General features: G+C 40.3%; 1 protein-coding gene across 3 annotated transcripts in view; it reads right to left on the reverse strand.

Annotated features, from left to right (window-relative positions):
- Positions 1 to 22,234, reverse strand: part of Pde5a (phosphodiesterase 5A) — a 161,531-nt gene that overhangs the window by 81,885 nt on the left and 57,412 nt on the right. For all 3 annotated transcript variants that reach the window (XM_052179313.1, XM_052179311.1, XM_052179312.1), the window contains exons 4-5: positions 9,786 to 9,857; positions 6,754 to 6,843 (exon numbers count right to left, since the gene is read on the reverse strand). In XM_052179313.1, coding sequence (XP_052035273.1) covers positions 6,754 to 6,843; positions 9,786 to 9,857 — 162 coding nt within the window. The remainder of the gene's footprint in view (positions 1 to 6,753; positions 6,844 to 9,785; positions 9,858 to 22,234) is intronic.

The raw sequence follows: 22,234 nt of genomic DNA on the forward strand, positions 1-22,234 counted from the left end.
AATGTGTCAATGAAGACTGTGAAAACGTGAACAGCTGAATAATAAAATCATTCAAGACCCAGATGTAGAAGTAAACAAAGAAACAGAATCACTAGAGAAACCTCAAAATGAAAGAAAACTGGAAATGAAAAGCTCTGGATGTCAACCAAAAACCTCAGAGGCAGACCTTATCAACAGATTAAACAGCATGGAAGACAGAATATCAAGTCTTGAAGACAAGGTAGAAGACATGACTAGCTCTGTCAAAATAAAATCAAAAACAACAACAACAACAAAAACCAAGCACAAAACATCCACGAATTCTGGGGACACTATAAAAAAAAAACAAGAAGAAAGCAAACAACAACAACAAAACAACAAATAAGTATTGAGGAAAAAGAAGAAACTCAAGTCAAAGGCACAGTGAATATTTTTTAACAAGATCAAAAATAATTTTTTATGGAGTCCCATTTGTCAATTCTTGATCTTAGGGCATAGGATATTGGGGTTCTGTTCAGGAAATTTCCCCCTGTGCCCATGTGCTCAAGGTTCTTCCCCAGTTTCTTTTCTATTAGTTTCAGTATGTCTGGTTTTATGTGGAGGTCCTTGATCCACTTGGACTTGAGCTTAGTACAAGGAGATAAGAATGGATTGATATGCATTCTTCTGCATGCTGACCTCCAGTTGAACCAGCACCATTTGTTGAAAAGGCTTTTTTCCCACTGAATGGATTTAGCTCCTTTGTAAAAGATTAAGTGACCATAGTTGTGTGAGTTCATTTCTGGGTCTTCAGTTCTATTCCATTGATCTACCAGTCTGTCACTGAAACAATACAATGCAGTTTTTAGCACTATTGCTCTGTAGTACTGCTTGAGGTCGGGATACTGATTCCCCCAGAAGTTCTTTTACTGTTGAGAATAGTTTTAGCTATCCTGTTTTGTTTTTTTGTTTTTTGTTTTTTTTGTTTTTTGTTATTCCAGATGAATTTGCAAATTGCTCTTTCTAACTCTATGAAGAATTGAGTTGGGATTTTGATGGAGATTGCAAAGTTTCTATAGGGCAAAGGACACTGTCAATAGGACAAAATGGCAACCAACAAATTGGGAAAAGATCTTTGCCAACCCTACATCCAACAGAGGGCTAATATCCAATACATACAAAGAATTCAAGAAGTTAGACTCCAGAGAACCAAATAACCCTATTAAAAATGGGGTACAGAGCTAAACAAAGAATTTTCACCTGAGGATATCAAATGGCTGAGAAGCACCTAAAGAAATGTTCAACATCCTTAGTCATCAGGGAAATGCAAATCAAAACAACCCTGAGATTTCACCTCACACTGGTCAGAATGGCTAAGATAAAAAACTCAGGACACAGCAGGTGCTGGAGAGGTTGTGGAGAAAGAGGAACACTCCTCCACTGCTGATGGGATTGCAAGCTGGTACAAACCACTCTGGAAATCAGTTTGGCCGTTCCTCAGAAAACTGGGCATGATATTACCGGAGGACCCTGCTATACCACTCTTGGGCATATACCCAGAGGATTCTCCAGCATGTAAGAACACATGCTCCACTATGTTCATAGCAGCCTATTTATAATAGCCAGAAGCTGGAAAGAACCCAGATGTCCCTCAACAGAGGAATGGAAACAGAAAATGTGGTATATATACACAATTGAGTACTATTCAGCCATTAGAAACAATGAATTCATGAGATTCTTAGACAAATGGATGGATCTGGAAAATATCATCCTGAGTGAGGTAACTCAATCACAAAATAACACTCACAGTATACACTCACTGATCAGTGGATACTAGCCCAGAAGCTTGGAATACCAAAGACACATTTCACATATCAAATGATACCCAAGAATGAGGAAGAACAAAGTATGGATCCTTGGGTCCTTTGTAGAAAGGAAAAATACCACAGAAGGAGAGTCAGAGACAAAAGATAGAGCAGAGTCTGAGGGAAAGACCATCCAGAGACTACCCCACCCAGGAATCCATCCTTTATACAGTTACAAAACCCAGACACTATTGTGGATGCCCACAAATGCTAGCTGACTGAAGCTGGATATGGCTATCACCTGGGAGGCTCTCCTAGTGCATGACAAATACATAGGGGGACACTCTCAGCCAGCCACTGAACTAAACACAGGGTCCCCAATGGAGGAGCTAGAAAAAGAACCCAAGAAGCTGAAGGGGTTTGGAGTGCAACAGGAAGACCAACAATATGAGTCACTCAGTACTCCTAGAGCTCCCAGGGACAAAACCATCAACTAAAGAGCACACATGGAGTTACCCATGGCTCCAGACACATAGGCAGCAGACGATGGTCTTGTTAGACACCAAAGGGAGGAGAGGCCCTCGGTCCTGGAAAGACTTGATGCTGTAGTGTAGAGGAATACCAGGACAGGGAAGTGGGAGAGGGCTGATTGGGGAAGGGGAGATGGCTTATGGGATTTTGAGGGTAGAGGGAAACCAGGAAAAGGGACAACATTTGAAATGTAAATAAAGAATATATCTAATAAAACAACCCTCTCTATATGTAGAGAAAAATGTGTCTATGAATGGAAAAGAAAGCAGCTTCATTGAGAAAGTGTGGTCTCTTTGGTGAAGGTGTGCCACTGGGTTTGGGTTTTGATATTTCAAAAGCCCATGCAAAACTCAGTCTGTCTCTCTATGTGTCTTTCTGTCCCTGCCTCTCTGCCTCTCTGTTTTTCTCTGTTTCTCTCTGTTTCTCTCTGTCCCTCTCTCTCTCTCTCTCTCTCTCTCTCTCTCTCTCTCTCTCTCTCTCTCTCTCTCCTTCCTACCTACAGACAGGATAGGATGTGCTCGCCTCTCTCCCCTGCATCATGACTGCCTGCATGCCACCATGACTAACCTTCTGAAACTGTAAGCAAGCCCCCCAATTAAAAGTTTTCTTACATAAGTGTTGTAGAAAGTCACAGTATCTCTTCAAACAGTAACTAAGACAAACGTCTTGCATCCTTTCTGACCACCATGGATTAAAGCTAGATATTGACAAGAGAAATGGTGGAAAGTATGCAAATTCATGGAAGCTGAACAGAATGAAAATTAGATCAAGACAGAAATCAATAAGGAAATTTAAAATTCTTTAGGAGTGAATGAAAATGAAAACACAACACCCCAAAGCTATGGGACACAAGGGAGGCAGTTCTAAGAGACAAGTTCACATGGGGAATCTCATAACCGTGACTTAATACCACACTAGAAAACTCTAGAAAAACAAGAAAAAATAATAGCCACAGAGAGTATATTGGAAGAAGCAGACTCATGACAAAACTCAATGAAGTAGAAACAAAAACACTACAAAGAATCACAAAATAAAGAGTTGGTTCTTTGAGAAAATTTACAAGACTCACAAACTCTTAGCCAAGTTAGCAAAAGGACAAGATATACCCAAATTAAGAAAATTAGGACGAAATAGGAACATCACAACTGACATCGAGGAAGTCCAGAATATACTTCAAAAAACTGTATTCTAGCAAAGTGGAAACAAAAAACAAAAGGAAATGGACAAACTTCTTGGTATATCTGTCCTACCATAGTTAAATCAAGATGAAATAAATTATTTAAATATACCCATAATCTCAAGTGAAATAGAAGCAGTAATTCAAAAATCTCTCAACTGAAAAAGTCCAGGGCCAGATGGGTTCAGAGCAGAATTCTACCAGACTGCCAAAGAAGAAGTAATGCCAACACTCCTCAAATTATTCTGCAAAACAAAAACTGCAGGAACATTACCTAATTCTTTTTACAAAGCTACTATTACAATAGCCAAAATCATCCAAAGAGGCAAAACAAAAAAAGAAAACTATAGGTCAATATCCCTTAAGAACATAGATGCAGATATTCTCAATAAAATGCTTGTAAATCATATTCAAGAGTACATCAAAAAGTTATGTGATAAACCATGATAAACTTGCCTTCGTTCCAGAGATACAGGACTGGTTTAGCATTTGTAAGTCAATAAAGTCACGCTCAATGCAAATAGACTCAAGGATAAACACCACATAACCATTTGATGCAGAAAGGTCTTTACACAACACAACATCCCTTCATGATAAATTTTGAAAAGGTTAAAGATACACTGGACGTAATGACACGCAATACATATATTTACAGCAAGCCCACAGCCTATATAATCATAAACAGAAAACAACTCAAAATTTTTCCATATTTAAGTTGCCCACACTTTCTCTAACTATTCAATATAATACTTGAAGTCTTAGCTAGGGGAAAAAGAGGTGAAGGAGACCAAGGGAGTATGAATAGAAGAGGAAGAAGTCAAAGTATTTTTATCTGCAGATGATATTATTTTATGCTTAAAAGATCCCCCTAAGAACCTACAAGAAGACTTCTAAAGCTCATAAACATCTTCAGTAAAGTAGCAGGACCCACAATTAGCCTTCTTATATACAAATGGAAAACATACTGAGAAACAAATCAATGAAATGATACCTTTTGTAATAACTTCAAAAAACAAATACCTTGGAATAACTCCAAACAAGTGAAAGATTTACATCATGAAAAATGTTGAGAAACTGAAGAAAGAAATTTCAGAAGATGTAAGAGGATGGATTTCCCAAGCTCACAGCTTGGTAGTATTAATATTGTGAAAATATCCCTTACCAAAAGCAAGTTACAGATTTAGTGCACACAAGCACATGTTTCTTGTTTTGTTTTATTGTTAAGGAGATAAGAACGATGTGGGAGGAGTTGAGGAAGGGAAAGAATACGACCCAAATATATTTTGCTGGAAAAAACATTTTAAGTTCCCTCTGAGCCTTTCTAAGTATTATCTTCTGCTTCTGGTTGGCATGGAAGTCTGCAGATTCTTACAAAGAATTTATATGATGAGGGCCAGAAAGAATTTTTCTTCACAGGACTTGTTGTGTGAGACACCATTCTAACTGCGCTTCGGAAAACAGGATTCAGTAAGGTAGACTCCAGAGAACAAAACATTTCAGAGAAGTGAAATGAATTACAGGAGCACAAAGCTCAAAAAGACAGGCAGGGAGACAAGAATCCTCATGAGCAGAGGCCGGCCCACTGAGCCTCATGCCTCCAGGGGGTGTGCACTGTGACCTCACAGGAGGGATGTGGTGTTATTGCAGCTGTGTTTGTGAAATTAACTAGAATAGAAGGTGATGAGATTAGAGTAGGAGATACAGAGAATTCTCCAGTTTAAGAGCACTGGGTCTTCTTTTTTTTCTTTTCTTTTTCTTTTTTGGGAATTAAACTTTGAATTTCACCCTTGGTAGTCAAGGGTCCTGTCATTGTGACAGAGTACCAGATATAGCATTAATTCTGAAAAGAGAAAATAAGAGTGTGGACAAGCTTGCGGATTAAAAAAATTCATAAAAAATGATTACACGAAACTGAAGGTTTCCTTTAATCTCCAGTCTTAACCAGGTGACCTGACATACAGGCACAGTAAGAAGAGACCTTGTGAAACTGTTACAGAAACAAAGCCAAGCATTACAAAAAGCTTAGAAATATAATTATATAAGATAATCCAGGTCCTATTTTATAGGTAACAGATAATACACACAAGGCATTTGTAAAGAACCAAGAGTCATAACTTGAGTGCTCATCAGAAGATTTGACGACCCTCAAAATCAGAAACTCGGCTTTCCAATGTACAGCTTCATACCCACCAGAGCGGCGCAATGATACATCAGGTATCCTCATACATGCAAGGATTCACAGAGACTACCTCGTCAGTGCTGTTGCTTAGACGTGCAGCCGAGAGCATGCTGGAGGGAAACGGGATGTAAGTGAACAAGAAGTTGAGCGACCCAGAAAGTAGAATTTCCCTAAGAGAAGCTGAGAGGTTCCATGTTGCTGTGCACACACCAGGCACAGAGGGGAACTCTCAGCTGACCGGAAGTACGGAACTCCTGAAATTAGACATCTGAAGGAAAGAAGAACTCTAGGAAATGTGTGAGAGAGCTGAGCGAGTGTGAGTGGCAGGATCAGAAGATTACATTAGAGCAAACAGTTCCAAGAAACAAAGGAGGGAATTAATCAATACTGGGGGAAATTAAAAGTTATATAGCAAAAGCAATACAGATATGTATTGAGCATAATTACGAATTAGAGCTAACATAAACAAAACTTAAGAAAGGTTCATCATGGCTGCAGACCAATATGTATATTAGCAATCTCAGCAGTAAATAAGCAAAAAAAAAAAAAAAAAAGATTCAGATATCAGGTCTAAGATACAGGACTGGGGAAGGATGACAGGAAGACCGAGGATGCTAAGATGCTCCCTCAGGAGACTATGGAACAGAGGGGTGCCTACAGGTGAAGAGCAGCAGCTGAAAACATTATTCAAAGACACGAATCCGTCTACGGCTCTGAAGGCAAAGAACATTGTCGAACAGCAATGGTGCTTTCAAGCATGGGAAATGAAAAAGGAAATGACTGCCAGGCAGTGGTGGCGCACGCCTTTAATCCCAGCACTTGGGAGGCAGAGGCAGGTGGGTTTCTGAGTTCAAGGCAAGCCTGGTCTACAGAGTGAGTTCCAGGACAGCCAGGGCTACACAGAGAAACCCTGTCTCAAAAAACCAAAAACGGGAAAAAAAAAGAAAGAAAAAGGAAATGACTATCAGAAAGAAACAGCAAAAATCTTTAGAAGACCAAGTCGAGAGAATTGAATTTTAATTGCTTACATTCATAATTAGGATAAAAACTTCACTTCTTTTTAAAAAATGGGCTGCCTTGATTTCTTTAGAAATGACACTTACCTGATTTCTTTTGTTCTCCAGCAGTGACGTTTCATAGAGCTGAGCATTGTGAAGAACAATACCACAGAACGCCAGATAGGCTGCGAAGTCCTAGAACAGAAAGGACAACAGAGAGGTTGAAACTGCATGTAAAACTGTCTAGAAACCCTGCCTGAAACGTGGAAGTACTTGAGGTTGAAGTGAATTTGAAACACTGAAATGAAGATGTTTGCTGTACACCAAAGTAGGAACGGATGTAACCTGAGGGTTGGCCAAAGGGCACAGGTAAGCAGATGACTGAGCAATTAGCCTTACGTTATATGAGGAAGAGGAGAGGCATTGAAGTAACAACTGTGTATGAAATCAGTATTTTCTCCCTATAAGATTTGGTGTAGATTGGACATGACACCAAGGGACACGCCTATGAGGAGTCAAATAAACTGCTCATAATTTATTATTGCAGCAAATGAAAACTTACATATTTAAGAGAACAATGGCTGTAACAAGTTAGGTATTATGTAAGTCTGCAAGTATTAGTTTAAATGCATCATTTTACTATGAATCTGAACCCTTATTACACTGCAATTGGGTGATATGATCATGGTTAAGTTGGTGATTAAAGCAATCTTTAGATGGCATGATTTATCCACACCTATGGGTATATTTTGTCAAGAAGTGACACAGTCTAAATATCTATTAAGAGTGGGTCTATTCTAATGGACTGTATAAATAGTGGACATAAAGTTTATCTAATAATCATGCTTTCCTATCAAGTATCCAAGTGTAATTAATAACAGAAAAATACTACTCCAAATTTAAAAGGCACTTCTTATGGTCAGGATCAATTAAAATATGGGGGCTAAGACACTCTGAAGCTAATAGAAAAGAAACTGGGGAAGACCCTTGAGGACATCGGTACAGGGAGAAAGTTTCTGAACAGAACACCAATAGCGTATGCTCTAAGAGCAAGAATTGACAAATGGGACCTCATAAGGTTACAGAGTTTCTGTAAGGCAAAGGACACCATCAAGAGGACAGATCGGCAACCAACAAATTGGGAAAAGATCTTCACCAATCCTACATCAGATAGAGGGCTAATATCCAATATATATAAAGAACTCAAGAAGTTAGACTCCAGAAAACCGAACAACCCTATTAAAAAATGGGGTACAGAGTTAAACAAAGAATTCTCACCTGAAGAACTTCGGATGGTGGAGAAGCATCTTAAAAAATGCTCCACTTCATTAGTCATTAGGGAAATGCAAATCAAAACAACCCTAAGATTTCATCTTACACCAGTCAGAATGGCTAAGATTAAAAATTCAGGAGACAGCAGGTGTTGGAGAGGGTGCGGAGAAAGAGGAACACTCCTCCACTGCTGGTGGGGTTGCAAATTGGTACAACCACTCTGGAAAGCAGTCTGGTGGTTCCTCCGAAAACTGGGCACCTCACTTCCAGAAGATCCTGCTATACCACTCCTGGGCATATACCCAGAGGATTCCCCACCATGTAATAAGGATACATGCTCTACTATGTTCATAGCAGCCCTATTTATAATTGCCAGATGCTGGAAAGAACCCAGGTATCCCTCAACAGAAGAGTGGATACAAAAAATGTGGTATATCTACACAATGGAGTACTATTCAGCCACTAGAAACAATGAATTCATGAAATTCTTAGGCAAATGGATGGAGCTAGAGAACATCATACTAAGTGAGGTAACCCAGACTCAAAAGGTGAATCATGGTATGCACTCACTAATAAGTGGTTATTAACCTAGAAAACTGGAATACCCAAAACATAATCCACACATCAAGTGAGATACAAGAAGAAAGCAGGAGTGGTCCCTGGTTCTGGAAAGACTCAGTGAAACAGTATTTGGCAAAACCAGAACGGGGAACTGGGAAGGGGTGGGAGGGAGGACAGGGGAAGAGAAGGGGGCTTACGGGACTTTCGGGGAGTGGGGGGGGGCTAGAAAAGGGGAAATCATTTGAAATGTAAATAAATTATATCAAATAAAAAAAAAAAAGAAAAAAAAAAAAAGAAAAATTTAAATCTCCAAAAAAAAAAAAAAAATGGGGGCTAGCATAGGTATCAATACTGTTATATCACAGAAACACAAGTAATCGACTTTCAAATTAAAAAGAAAAACCCACCAACTAGTTTTCAGAGGGGCAACATGCTAGCAATGGCTTAGAGCAGTGGAGATGCCGTGCAGCACGATGGCAAATGTATAATACATATTTAATAGATAAAACTCGTCAGTCTCTGGAGGAGGAAGATACAGGCAGACCTAAGTAAGAGCAGGAATGGAATCTTGTTGGTGTGGAATGTGGAATGTTTTTCTTAAGACTTGGATGGGAACAGTAAGATAACACTAATTGCTGTTCTCGAGGAAGCTGAATTCCTATAACCCATCCTGAATTTACACCCTGGCACTCCTGTGTGAAGTTTATAAAACTAGGAGATTTGCTTTACCAACAGGATTCCAGCCAGTGCAGGGTGCAGGGCTTAGAGAAATCCTTTTCCCCCCTCAGGGATGAATGTTTGGACAGCACTTATGGAAAGTCCATTGAGAACACTAGAACAGAGAGCCCCTTCCTGTGCACCCAGCTCAGGGGAGGGCTGGCTGGCGGCTCCGTGAGGGGAGAACACAGGTCCCCGATGTCACTCAAGCACCCTCAGGTCCAATAACACTGTGCTTAGCTGAAGACAGTCTTCTAAAATTGATGTCATTTTTTTTCCTCTTAAAAAGTATTTTGTTGAGAATTTCACAGATGAGCACTGTAGTTATATCCTTTCCTTCCCACACTCCGGCCTCTCCAGCTTCTTCCACTCCCCCATTTCCTTAATCATTACTGTTGCACACACCTGTATGCATGCACACACACACACACACACACACACACACACACACGCACCATACACACACATACCTCACTGTAATTTTTTTTCAAGCAACCATTCCAGCACTGCCTTGCTCCAGAGGTCATGTGTTACAGAAAGAGCACGGCTCTCTAAGCTGACATCATGCCAGCCTCTGGAGTTGTTACCTTTTCATCTTTTTCAGTGAATGTCCCGCCATTTCCTGATTTCTTGTTGATGGCCTGAGCTACACCAACCACCTAGGATAAGAAGAGAAAAGTGACACTTTTTTTTTTCATTATCTTCAGTTCCTCAAAGTGAATCCATATGGTGGATATGGGCTGTTTGAAAGCACAAAGCTGCAAAGCTAAAACAAAACTCCTGAGTCCAGCCTTTTATTCCTAATAAGGGTAGTAATAATCCTAATTTCCTAGAGCCCAAACTTCAATGGACTTTGGATCTTCATCTTATAACTAGATTAAGCTAGCAGGTAATTGTGTTTTCGGTAACTATTCTGCATAGTTTTCTAGTACACACACACACAAAGTAGAACAATCTTTTACATTTCCAATAATAGTTAAACAAACATTTTTACATTGATTACGACGATTTCAAAAAGGCCCATTCACTAAAACTGAAGCAGGACCCATCAGCCAGCCATGGAGGAATGCAGGCGAATCGTTAGTGCGCAAGAATTTCTCAGGCAGGAATGTAGATCAACTTCTTTTGAAACTCTGGCCTTGAAATCTATTTGACCTTCAACAGAATTATTTTTGGGAAAAGAAGTTATTAAAAAAAACCAAAACAGGAATTAACAGGCGAAGCTACTTTCACATAGGTCAGAAGGAATTTGAAAGATAAACTGTACTTAAGTTGGCCAAGCTAAACTTGGCCCGTAAACCTTGAGTTCCACAAAAGGTTTAGAAAGACATGAAGAAGCCTCTCATCCTTCTGGGGGCTGTTCTACTTGTTCAGATCCAGCTTCAGGTTGAAGAATTACTTCAAGTCTCTAACAACTTACAACTTACTTCAGCTTCTTATTATTATGAATTCTATTGCTTCATTCTGTTCCCAATTTAGTGTTATCAAGATAAACCATTTCCCCCAAGTGCTCCCGCTTTCGGAAACACAGCCTGAATTCTGTGCCGGGAGGTTCCTCTTTCTTTTTTCAGTTTGTTCTAATTCTCTACCTATGAGAAAATGATACAAAGTTCCCCTTCGGAGGGCAGATCAGAAAAGGGAAAGGTTCTCTCAACACTGATTTGTTGTTGTGGTTTGCTTCTTTGCTATTTCCTCTCCTTCTTTATTGTATCATATAAGAATAATGTAGAGAGAGAGAGAGAGAGAGAGAGAGAGAGAGAGAGAGAGAGAGAGAGAGAGAGAGAGAGAGAGAGAGAGAGAATTACTCTTTTATCCTTACTGCCTTTGTTGCCCTTGGCTTGACTCACTCTGACTTTCACAGGGCCCTTGTACACTCTTAAAGTCTCTAGATGCTCTCGTCTTGATGACAAATGCTGGGGAAAGGTTTGGCTCAGGTCAAGCATATCTGGTTTATAGCTAGGCATTTTCACTGGAAACAGAACTGATGAGAACAACCCAGACGCAGCCTAATGTAGCAATGCAAGTCTAACCTGCTTTTAAGTTCGCTCATTCATTCGTTATTCAACAAGTACTAAACTGCCTATGAAAAATCAAAGAATGACAGATGGAAGAAAAGGGTCGCTGGGAGTAGCTCAGAGTTTAGTGGGTAGAGAATGACCCATGCAGAAGCAGTTTGCCTTGTGGTGAATTTTATGGTGCAGTTGCCCATGTTGGGGGCACAGTAGTGGGACACACCTCAGAAAGTTCACTCATAACATGTTCAATCAAAACCTCAGTTACTTAAAAACTGACCCTAAACCAAACTAGAGGAACCTTTTAGTTTATCAGTATTCGACCATAAATTGACAGTGAGGTAAGTCAACATTAAAGTCTTAAAAAAAAAGCTGATACCAAAACCACGCAAAGATCCAAAAAAGAAAGAGAACTTCAGGCCAATTTCCCTTATGGATATCGATGCAAAAATACTAAATAAAATTCTTGCCCACCGAATCCAAGAACACATAAAAATGATCATCCACCATGAACAAGTAGGCTTCATCCCAGGGAGGCAGGGATGGTTCAATATAAGGAAATCCATCAATGTGATCCACTACATAAACAAACTCAAAGAAAAAAAAATATGATCATTTCATTAGATGCTGAAAAAGCATTTGAAAAAATGCAACATCCTTTCATGCTAAAAGTCTTGGAAAGAACAGGAATTCAAGGCCCATACCTAAACATAGTAAAAGCAATGTACAGCAAACCGGTAGCCAACATCAAACTAAATGGAGAGAAACTTGAAACAATCCCATTTAAATCAGGGACTACACAAGGCTGTCCCCCGTCTCCATATCTTTTCAATATAGTTTTTGAAGTTCTATCTAGAGCAATTAGATAACATAAGGAGGTCAAAGGAATACAAATCGGAAAGGAAAAAGTCAAACTATCACTATTTGCAGATGATATGATAGTCTACTTAAGTGACCCAAAAAACTCTACTAGAGAACTCCTACAGCTGATAAACAACTTCAGCAAAGTGGTCAGCTACAAAATCAACTCAAGCAAATCAGTAGCCTTTATATACTCAAAGGATAAGCAGACTGAGAAAGAAATTATGGAAATGACACCTTTCACAATAGCCACAAACAGCAGAAAGTATCTTGGTGTGACTCTAACCAAACAAGTGAAAGACCTATATGACAAGAACTTCAGATCTCTGAAGAAGGAAATCAAAGAAGATCTCAGAAAACGGAAAAATCTTCCATGCTCGTGGACTGGCAGAATTAATATAGTTAAAATGGCCATCTTGCCAAAGGCAATCTACAAATTCAATGCAATCCCCATCAAAATCCCAACTCAGTTCTCCATAGAGCTGGAAAGAGCAATTCTCAAATTCATCTGGAATAACAAAAGACCCAGGATAGCTAAAACTATTCTCAACAGTAAAAGAACTTCAGGGGGATTCAGTATCCCAGACCTCAAACTTTACTACAGAGCAATAGTGATAAAAACTGCATGGTATTGGTACAATATCAGGCAAGTGCATTAATGAAATAGGATTGAAGACCCAGAAATGAACCCACACACCTATGGTCACTTGATCTTCGACAAAGGAGCTGAAAGCATCCATCCAGTGGAAAAAAGATAACCTTTTCAACAAATGGTGCTGGTTCAATTGGAGGTCAGCATGCAGAAGAATGTGAATTGATCCATTCTTATCTCCTTGTACTAAGCTCAACTCCAAATGGATAAAGGACCTCCACATAAAACCTGACACACTGAAACTAATAGAAAAGAAACTGGGGAAGATCCTTGAGGACATGGGCACAGGGGAAAAGTTCCTGAATAGAATACCAATAGCTTATGCTCTAAGATCAAGAATTGACAAATGGGACCTCATAAAACTACAAAGTTTCTGTAAGGCAAAGGACAAAATCCTCCTGCCTTCACCTCTCATCATATGCTATGGTGGCTGGCAAAACCCTCTGCACTTGTCCTTTTAAGTTTTAATTTACAGTTTTGACACTCGGGATATTTATGTATAAATATGCATTATTTATGACAATGAGATTTAAAGTTTTCTTTAAGGTTGAAAGAAAAATATCTTTGAAGCCATATTTTTATGTTTCTTTTCTTACTTCTTTAGATCCTGGTGCCTATGGTCCATATCTGAAGGTTTAGCTGGAACAATAAGTTCACCCTGAGCAGAATGGGCGTTGCCTACTGCTTGTCTGGTGATTTGCATGATACTGGGGTGAGAATTTGAACCTGCCACCTGTGTGGGGCACACAGGCTTAAGCAGAGGGCAGGCTCCCCACCCCACCCCACCCCCACTGCTTGCCATGACAGAAATGAGCTCAGCCCATAGGCAGAATTTCACAGTTGAGACTTTTCACAGAGTTCAGAGTTCACTGGCCCCACCTGCAGTGTAGACTCCCCTCCAGTCCACACATGCCACTCACACACTTCATGCTGCCCACACAGAAGCTTAGACACTGGGAACCCAATTTGGCTTTTGGAAGCTCAATTTCCTTACCTTTGATTCCCCACTTGGCTTCAGACAACTCTTGGTCCCCCGCCCCAACACTATCTCCCCTTCAAACTCATTTGTATAGTTTAAACCTTACTTTTTGTACCATTTGATCCTGGACTAGTTTGCAGAATGCTAGGGTTTCTACATCAATTTTGTCTTCTTTGTGTCCCCTAATACCAAAGATTTTCGATGCAGTCGGATCCAAGAAGCCACAGGGAATTAGTTCCAGATTCCTGTCATTCAGATGCCAAAATCTAAGAACAGTAAGCTCCTTCATATAAAATGTCATAGAGTTTGTATCCAACATACACATACCCTCCACCTCCTTTCAGACCCTGCTAGATTACTTACAATTCACAATGCATCATAAATGCTATCTTAGTAGTTGCTATATTGTCCTATTTAAAGAATAACAAAAAGTAAAGGCTGTATATTCTGAACAAACTAATTTTTCCCAAATATGTTTATCAGAAGTTAGATAAATCCATGGAGGCAGAGCCCACTGTTACAGAAAGCTGACTGTCTTTAATTTCTTTTAATGGTAAAGAAAGATATATATTTAGACAATTTCATAGAATGAGTTATTCCAACAATAAATTACTCATACTCTCTGGTAGCCAATGATTTTTCTACTACTAATATTGAAAACTTAGATGAGAAGTTTTTGTTGTTGATTTTGTTTTTGTTAGTAGTGAGTACAACAGTTACATTAAAAATCAGACAAGTGAGAACTGGAGACGTAGCTTGGCAGTTAAGTGCACTGGCTACTATTTCAAAAGACAGTTTTGATCCCCAGCACCCACAGGGCAGCTCACAGAAACTTGTAACTCCAGTATCAAGAGATCCAACAACTCCTTCTGAACTCTGAAAACATCAGGCACACTCACAGTACACAGGCACACATGCAGGCAAAACATCTATACACATAAAAATAAATTTTAAAAAAATTAAGCAAGTTGCTACATGTAGTAGCATACATCTGTACTCCCAGCACTAGGGAGACTGAGGCAGGAGGCCTGCTAAGATTTCAAGACAAACTTGGGCTACACAGTGAGTTCCAGGTCTGCCAGATCTATACAAAAAGACCATATCTCATAGATAGATAGATAGATTAGATAGATAGATAGATAGATAGATAGATAGATAGATAGATAGATAGATAGATAGATAGAAATTCCACCAAAACTAAACCAACCAAACATATACCAGGTATTTCTCTCAAGAGATTACTAGATCAGGAAGGAAAAGTGTGTGTGTGTCTATATGTGTGTGTGTGTGTGTGTGTGTCTGTATGTGTGTGTGTGTGTATGTGTGTGTGTCTGTGTGTGTGTGTGTTTTCTTTCACCTTCAGATGGATGACGTTCTAAAATCATAAAGCAATTGGTTAAGAATAGACACTTGGGACTATAGCTCAGTGGTAGAATAGTTTGTCTACCATGAACAAGGCTCTTGGTCAGTCATCAGCATCAGCAGGTAAAAAAGAAAGAAAAGGTATAACATTTGTTTAAAGTCACACAGATAACAGACAAAAAGACATCAGTGGTCTGAATTTCAACTGCCCAGAGCAGTCAGCATCCTCTGCCTTCCTGTGTGGCTATAGAGGCTTTCCCTCTAGTGGGCTGAGATTGCCCTTTGAAGCAATTGGTACATTTTCTTAAGGTCAAATAATTACTTTCTTGTTAACTTTGTTGTTGTTTGTTTTTTGAAACAAGGTCTCTCCTTAATTATTATAGCTTAGGCTGGCCTGGATCTTACTATGTAGCCAACACTGGCCTGCTGGAAATATTGATCTTCTAGCTTCCTGGTCTAGAGTACGGGGGTTACAGTGTGAACTGTAAAAACTTTAAAAACTTTAAAAAGCTCTGAGAGACAGCTTTTGTTGCGGGTGTTTGTTCAGGCTTCACATTTGAGAATCAAAGCCACTATGAGTGTTAGAGTCATTATTGGGAAGCCGTGTGCTTGCTGCCTACCTAGTGCCCTATGCTGTATTTTCAAGCAGAAAGGAGCCTCTATTTCACTGGCAGTGCCCACAGCATCAACAGAGCTGAACGTTCTCTAGGAATGACTTGAGGCTCTCTCTGAGCTAGCAACGTGGACTGCAACAGCTGGTCATGTCAGGGACAACCCACCACTGTCACAGAGAGCAACCCCTTATTCAATAAGCAGCTAATCCCAGACATTTGCTGAGGTCACTTTTCAATCTCAATACATCTCCCTCCCTACTTCAGTTTCTAGTGGAAGCTTCACATGGGGTCAGATGACACAGGAGAAGTGGAAGAGACTGCAAATGCTGACATCCCGCCCCCTGGCCACACACCACTTCAAGAAAACCAGAACATGGCAACAAATGTAAATACAGCAGCAATACCCAGTATTATCAACTTGTGGAGAATTCACCCCAGTATTCTTTTCAAAATTCCACTTACTCTGTAAATAATGAGTTTCTTTGGAGCGGGGGACATTTCTTCCCAGTGCAAAGCAAGAACTATGCATATGTTAAAAATTTCCCATTAATAAGAAGAGAAGGGTGTGGGCAATGGTTGGTTTTCTTATAAATACCCGACAAGAAGTAACACAAATGGACGGAGGTTATGGATGACCTGTGAGATGGGACTGAAAGCCAATATTAAATTGGAGTGGGGACAATATATTAAATATTAAACCCATTCCTCCCCAACTTGCTCTTATAATGGTGTTTCATTACAGCACCAAAAAACCTAACTAAGACACATCTCTTTGTCTTGGAATTCAGCCTAGAGTACTAATTTTCTCTTTATGGTAGAGAGGAAAGTAGGATTTTAGATGAAGTTTCAACAAAATTATTTTTGTGATGCAGATATTAAAACATAGTTGGGCTTAAAAAGAAACAGGAGTCACTGAAGTTGATAAAGGACTTTCTCTGTGAAACTTTGGTTCTTAGCTGAATACAGATGCTAGCACACACATCTATTTGGAGTTGTAATTTCATTGATAATTACTATTTTAATGTGCTAAAAATCTCAAAAATCTATCTAAAGGTCTAATTATGCAGGCTTGGGTCAAATATTACACAATGAACTTCTTTATTCTTATCTGCAAATGGTTCCAGATCCTTAACACTCATCACTGAGGACTACATAAAATTCATCAAAATTAAATTCATGGATGATCTCTAAAATTAAAACCGCAATACCCTCCAACAAGCATCAGATTGGTTAGAGAATGTACCAATGAAGTTGGGCCCTCTGCTGAATGAAGTGAATTTTCTAAGCACTCTAAATGAGGCCTCCTTTGAGTGGTAGAACACGCTGCTGATGGGACCCTCACGTCTGATTGTCTGTGCTGTGCACTTTCCTTTCACTCTGGGTCCGTGTTGTAGATACACCTATCAGACTATTCTTCGTCAGCTATTCTTAGGAACCGTCCCTACCCCCCTTGGGAAAGTGGTTACCTTCTTCTCTGAAAGTACACTTGTTTATTATCTAAGTGCTAATGTGGAAAAGGGAAGGATCTTCAGCATCACAGCATACAGTCCAGAACAAACAGAAACTGCTCCCAGCAAGTCTATTTTGTTTCTAAAACAAATCTACAAGAAAGAGCACTGCAGGGGAGTAAGCTCAGGGAACAATTGTTTTTAAAAGCTGGCCAGCTCCTTAAGACTAAAATAGACCTAGACCAACTGACAGTCCACTAATAAACTTTGCCGAGTTTTGTAATTACATTTTCCTTGGAATTGAAGGGTTAGAAGCATACCACTCACTCTAACGTTTTATTTGTACTGAATCTCCTTGTCAAATTGGAAAATCTCTCAGGGCATAGATCACCGGATGTTCAGACTCTACCTTCGTGGTGCACCAAGTACTCACATGGAACGTGGGAGCATGTGTTTCCTCCTGAAAAGCTGCAGGCAAAGACACAGATGAACACAGCAGCAGGCTCACTGCCTTGTTCTGTAAAGTCTCAGCTTTTTGGTCCAGCATTTCATGTGAACTCTGGATCCATTTAACATCCACCTCGTACAGAATCGCTCCTGGTGCACAAGCCCTTGTGCTCCGAATGGAAAAATTAAAAAGCATGTATTTTGCTTGCTTCTTTAAAAAAACGTATCACTGTTGTTGTTGTTGTTGTTGTTGTTTGCTTTGTTGAAACAAGGTCTCTCTAGGTAACCCAGGCTAGTCTTGAATTGATAATCCTCCTGTCTCCGCTTTTATAAAACTGGACTTATTTGTTTTCCTATTTATTTTTCATCTCTCTTTTGCTTAGATCAGTATCTATATATATCAATAATTCAACCATTACTTGTCGAATAAGACTCGGTGTTAGAGAAAACAAGTGAGAAATATTTTTTAAATGGTCAAACGTAGGCCATACAAAGCTGAGACTCTTTACTTCTGAGTATTGTAGTTTGAATGACAGGTTTTTTTGTGCCTTATCATGTGACTTGGACTTGTGTTAAGTAGCTCTAATTCATCAAAGTATTTCTCTCTCAGGGATCTAGTTAGAAACTAGCAGATGCTCTCTTCAGCGCTGCATTATTCTGTAAAGTCCTGCCTTCTGTTTCCTGCTCATCCCTCCCTAGGTGACCCACAGAGAAAGCTGCAGGAAGCTCTGAATGATGAATCCCTGCCTGAGAGTTAGTATCTAGGTTTGGTCCCTATAAATACAAAGGAACAATACTTTGAGGAAGGGCAGTGTTTCAGAAATAGGCCATCTAGTCCAGTGGCATCTGAATTCTCTGTACTCCTTTACTAAACATAAGAGAATTCTGTCTGCTTACATAAATAACCAATGCAAGTGACTAAAATAAGAACTGTCTCAAGTGCCTTTGCCTGAAAAATCCAGAATTAAGTTGAATGAAACTTAATAGCAGGTCTGAAAAGCACGCTTGCATTTCTTCTTCTAGTCTGATTTGTAGGCATACCATGGCTGTTGTCTGGGGCACGGCAGCCTAGCGTAGTGCAAGAACCCTCTTGTAACTTGTGCCTGGTAAAACCTTGCCAATGGAGTCTTCTTACCATACTAGAGAATGTGTCTCTCTGCCCCTTCCTTCCTTGTCTCATACTTTGGAAGAATTTTTGTGTTAAGTGACTTAGGCCCTGACATTAGATGGTCATCAGAAGACCTGGCTGTGCTCACAGCATCAAATCAGGGTCCCTCCCTCCCCTTCCCATGCAAAGACACAGAAATTTAAGAGGGAAAGACAGTGCAGTTCTCATCCATGGTAGAATGTCAGTAATATCTTTTCAGTACTGTGACTACATAGTCCAAAGGTGTGTTTGTGGGTGTTGGTTTGAAGTTCCTAGTTATATGACCAAGACCCTAAAATGTTCAGTTTCTTGGTCTGTTATGAGGGCATAAGATACATGCTTCCAAAGCTGTTATAAAAATGACAGACCCCTAGAAAAATTCCCACAGTATTTACTCCAGAACTATCACACATGGCACCTGCCTTCTCCAAGTCCTAATTCACACAACGCTTAATCACTCAAAAACAACTGGGTAGATCTCCTCTCCTTTGATTGACTTTTGTCCTTTGGCCATTCATTTGCCTCTGACTAATAGCTCTTTGACCTTTCTGGAGTAGACTATTTTAGCTTCCTCAAGCTTCTCTAGCCGTTTCCCCCCATTAACACCTATCTTAAGAAGGAATAGAGAGAAGAGGGAGAAATATAAAACCTTACTCCCTACGCTGTATGTATAGCCATGATGCTGGCTTCCAAAATGACACTGCTATATCCATTCCATCAATGGATTATAGTGTAATATTATAATTATTGAAAGGAGCCCCATGGGCTGGAGAGGTGGTTCAGGGGTTAAGAGCACAGATTGCTCTTCCACAGGTCCTAAGTTCAATTCCCAGGAACCACATGGTGGCTCACAGCCATCTGTAATGAGATCTGATACACAGAGACAGTGTACTCACATACATAAAATAAATAAATTAAAATAAAGAAACAAACTAACTAACTAACTAACTAACAAACTCCTGAAAATTTTAATTTGCTAAAATATCTCACAAGAACAAGAGGCCAGGCTAACAAGATGGCCCAGCAAGCAAAGGTGCCTGCCACCAGCCCTAACGACATGAGTTCGATTCCCTGAACCTGTACAGGAGAAGGAGTGGAAAAACTCTTACAACTCTTATTTTCTATCTCCATACATGTATGTGTGTACACAGATAGATAAATAAATAAGTAAATAAATATATAATAAGAGGCAATACTCATTTTATTGATTTCTAAAAATCAGAGTGCCCTGGCCTGTGCGAGAGCACAGACTTCAGTGTGTAACCCCCAACTCCCCCAGCCACACAAATGCCAGGACTATTTCCTTTGAAAACCTGCTGTCACTAAAAATTATAAAATATTTTATAAACAAGGGATAAGCAGTAACTCAATAAACATAGCTCCCTTAGGTTCTCTGGTAAGTAACTAGAATGTGGTTATAGCTTAACAGGAATGATTTAAACAAAAAGAAGGCAAATCCACTCAGCCTCAGTCAAGGGCGGTGTTTCTTTTAAAGCTGACAGTTGGTTAAGGGATGATGAACAGAAGGCACCAGGCAGGCTGTGCCACTGTCATGGGGACCAGCCTGCTCATATCGAGCTGGCTAGTGACTGCCTCGGGCTCCTCTCAGTCCTTACAAGGCCCATTACCGTTACTCATCCGTGTCATTTGGAACAGCGTGACATGGTATTTGCTGACCATTTCCACAGCATCACAAAGCATGTCTAGCCTTCTGTGTGTGAGAATGCAGCTTTGGGAGTGGGACTTTTATTGTCACCCCCACTTTTCAGAGAAGGAAAGTGAAGTTCAAAGGGGTTAACCCGCATTAGTCATACAGGAAGCAGTAAGATGAGAGCCAAGTTCAGAGAAATCCATCTTTACAATTATTCCAAAAGGCTCACTGAGCCTGCCTGTAAATTCACATTTAAGAAAATTTGAGAGACTTCCGGTAAGTTAGCAGTCAAGAGGCTGTCTCTGCCTGATGTGACAAAGGAGACGTGTAATAATAAGAACACAATTTTTTACACTGTTCCAAAGACAGAGAACAGCTTTGGAAATTCACAAAGGCGATGACAGAAACACGTAGAGGAAAAGACTGGAAACTCCACTGGAGGAAGAAAACCATGTCAGACAGCTCCAGCCGGGCTCCTAGGCGGAGGCAGCCAAAACCTCAACCCAAAGGTGAGCGGAGCCAGGCAGCCCTGCCCTCGGGACAAGCCACAGCTTCACAAACCCCAAACCAGTAGTGGGTTTTGGTCAAACAGTGATTCCTCATGCGGAAGGTGAGGACTAGAGAAGGCCGCAAGAGGCATTCGGCCGCTGCATACGACTCAGAGAGCAGTGGCCAAGCGCACCCTGACAAAAAGAACCTATCACTTAAAACTGAGCTACCCTAAGGGCCTGACAACGAGAAATAACCACAGGTCTGGGAGCTTTAACTTACCCTGCAATAGCCCCAAAGGAGAAGCCCTCTAGGAAGCAATAATGGGGAAGAAGGAGACCAAACACTAATAGGAGAAAAAGTACAGTAGGCAGGAGGCCTGCCTCAGGAAGTAAATGCATGGGCAAAGGGAGTCCTGACATAGCTCTTGGGAGAGAAGTGTCTCTCTAACTGGCCAGCAAGCTAATCAATATGCATCCAGCTATTTCCCTTCAATGCTGTGGAGTATGACAACTGTAAACCTCAAGGAGTCTTCTTGACATTCACATTTGCATTCTTCCAGTAGATTGACAAAGAATTTGGTCTCAAAAGCACAAGGCTCAGTACTATGGTTGCTTCTCAAATTCATTCTGAAGACACATCCTAACTAGTGGTACACCCTAACTAAAGGTGCACGCCTGGCACGTCTCAGGAGGATAGGAGAACTTGCCCAGCCCACAGACTGAAAAGGTAAATGTGCCTGTAAGAGGAAAAGAAGGGATGTTAGTAAGATGAAGTCAGCTCAGGCTGGAGAGATGGCTCAGTAGTTAAGAACACCGACTGCTCTTCCAAAGGTCCTGAGTTCAAATCCCAGCAACCACATGGTGTCTCACAACCATCCATAACAAGATCTGACGCCCTCGTCTGGAATGTCTGAAGACAGCTACAGTGTACTTACACATAATAAATAAATAAATCTTTTTTAAAAAATGAAGAGTTCTTGTTGACATTAGACTATTGTTGCATATGAACTCATTATGAGGATAAACCATAGGAAAGGCATGAGATTATACTCCGCTGTCTCAGTGTCCATGCAGACAATTCTGTGTTACACAGTTGAGGTTAAGACAGGCACTAAGTTTATAGTGGCCTTTGAATCTCTAAGGACCTGGTGGTTAGAACTGGAACTGTCTCCTATAAGCTCTGTCCCCATTTGGTCCCCATTTGGTCCCCATTCAGTCCCCAGTTGGTAGTGTTATTTGTGGAGGATCTGAGGAGGTTGAATATGTCAGTGGAGACAGTCATGGGAGTCATAGCTCTGCCCCACTTCCAGGACTCTCTCCATTTTGTGCTTGAGAATGAAGACATTATCTCTCAGCTTCCTACCCTGGTGAA

The sequence above is a fragment of the Apodemus sylvaticus genome, chromosome 4, assembly GCF_947179515.1.
Source record: "Apodemus sylvaticus chromosome 4, mApoSyl1.1, whole genome shotgun sequence".
In the NCBI taxonomy this organism is placed as follows: Eukaryota; Metazoa; Chordata; class Mammalia; order Rodentia; family Muridae; genus Apodemus; species Apodemus sylvaticus.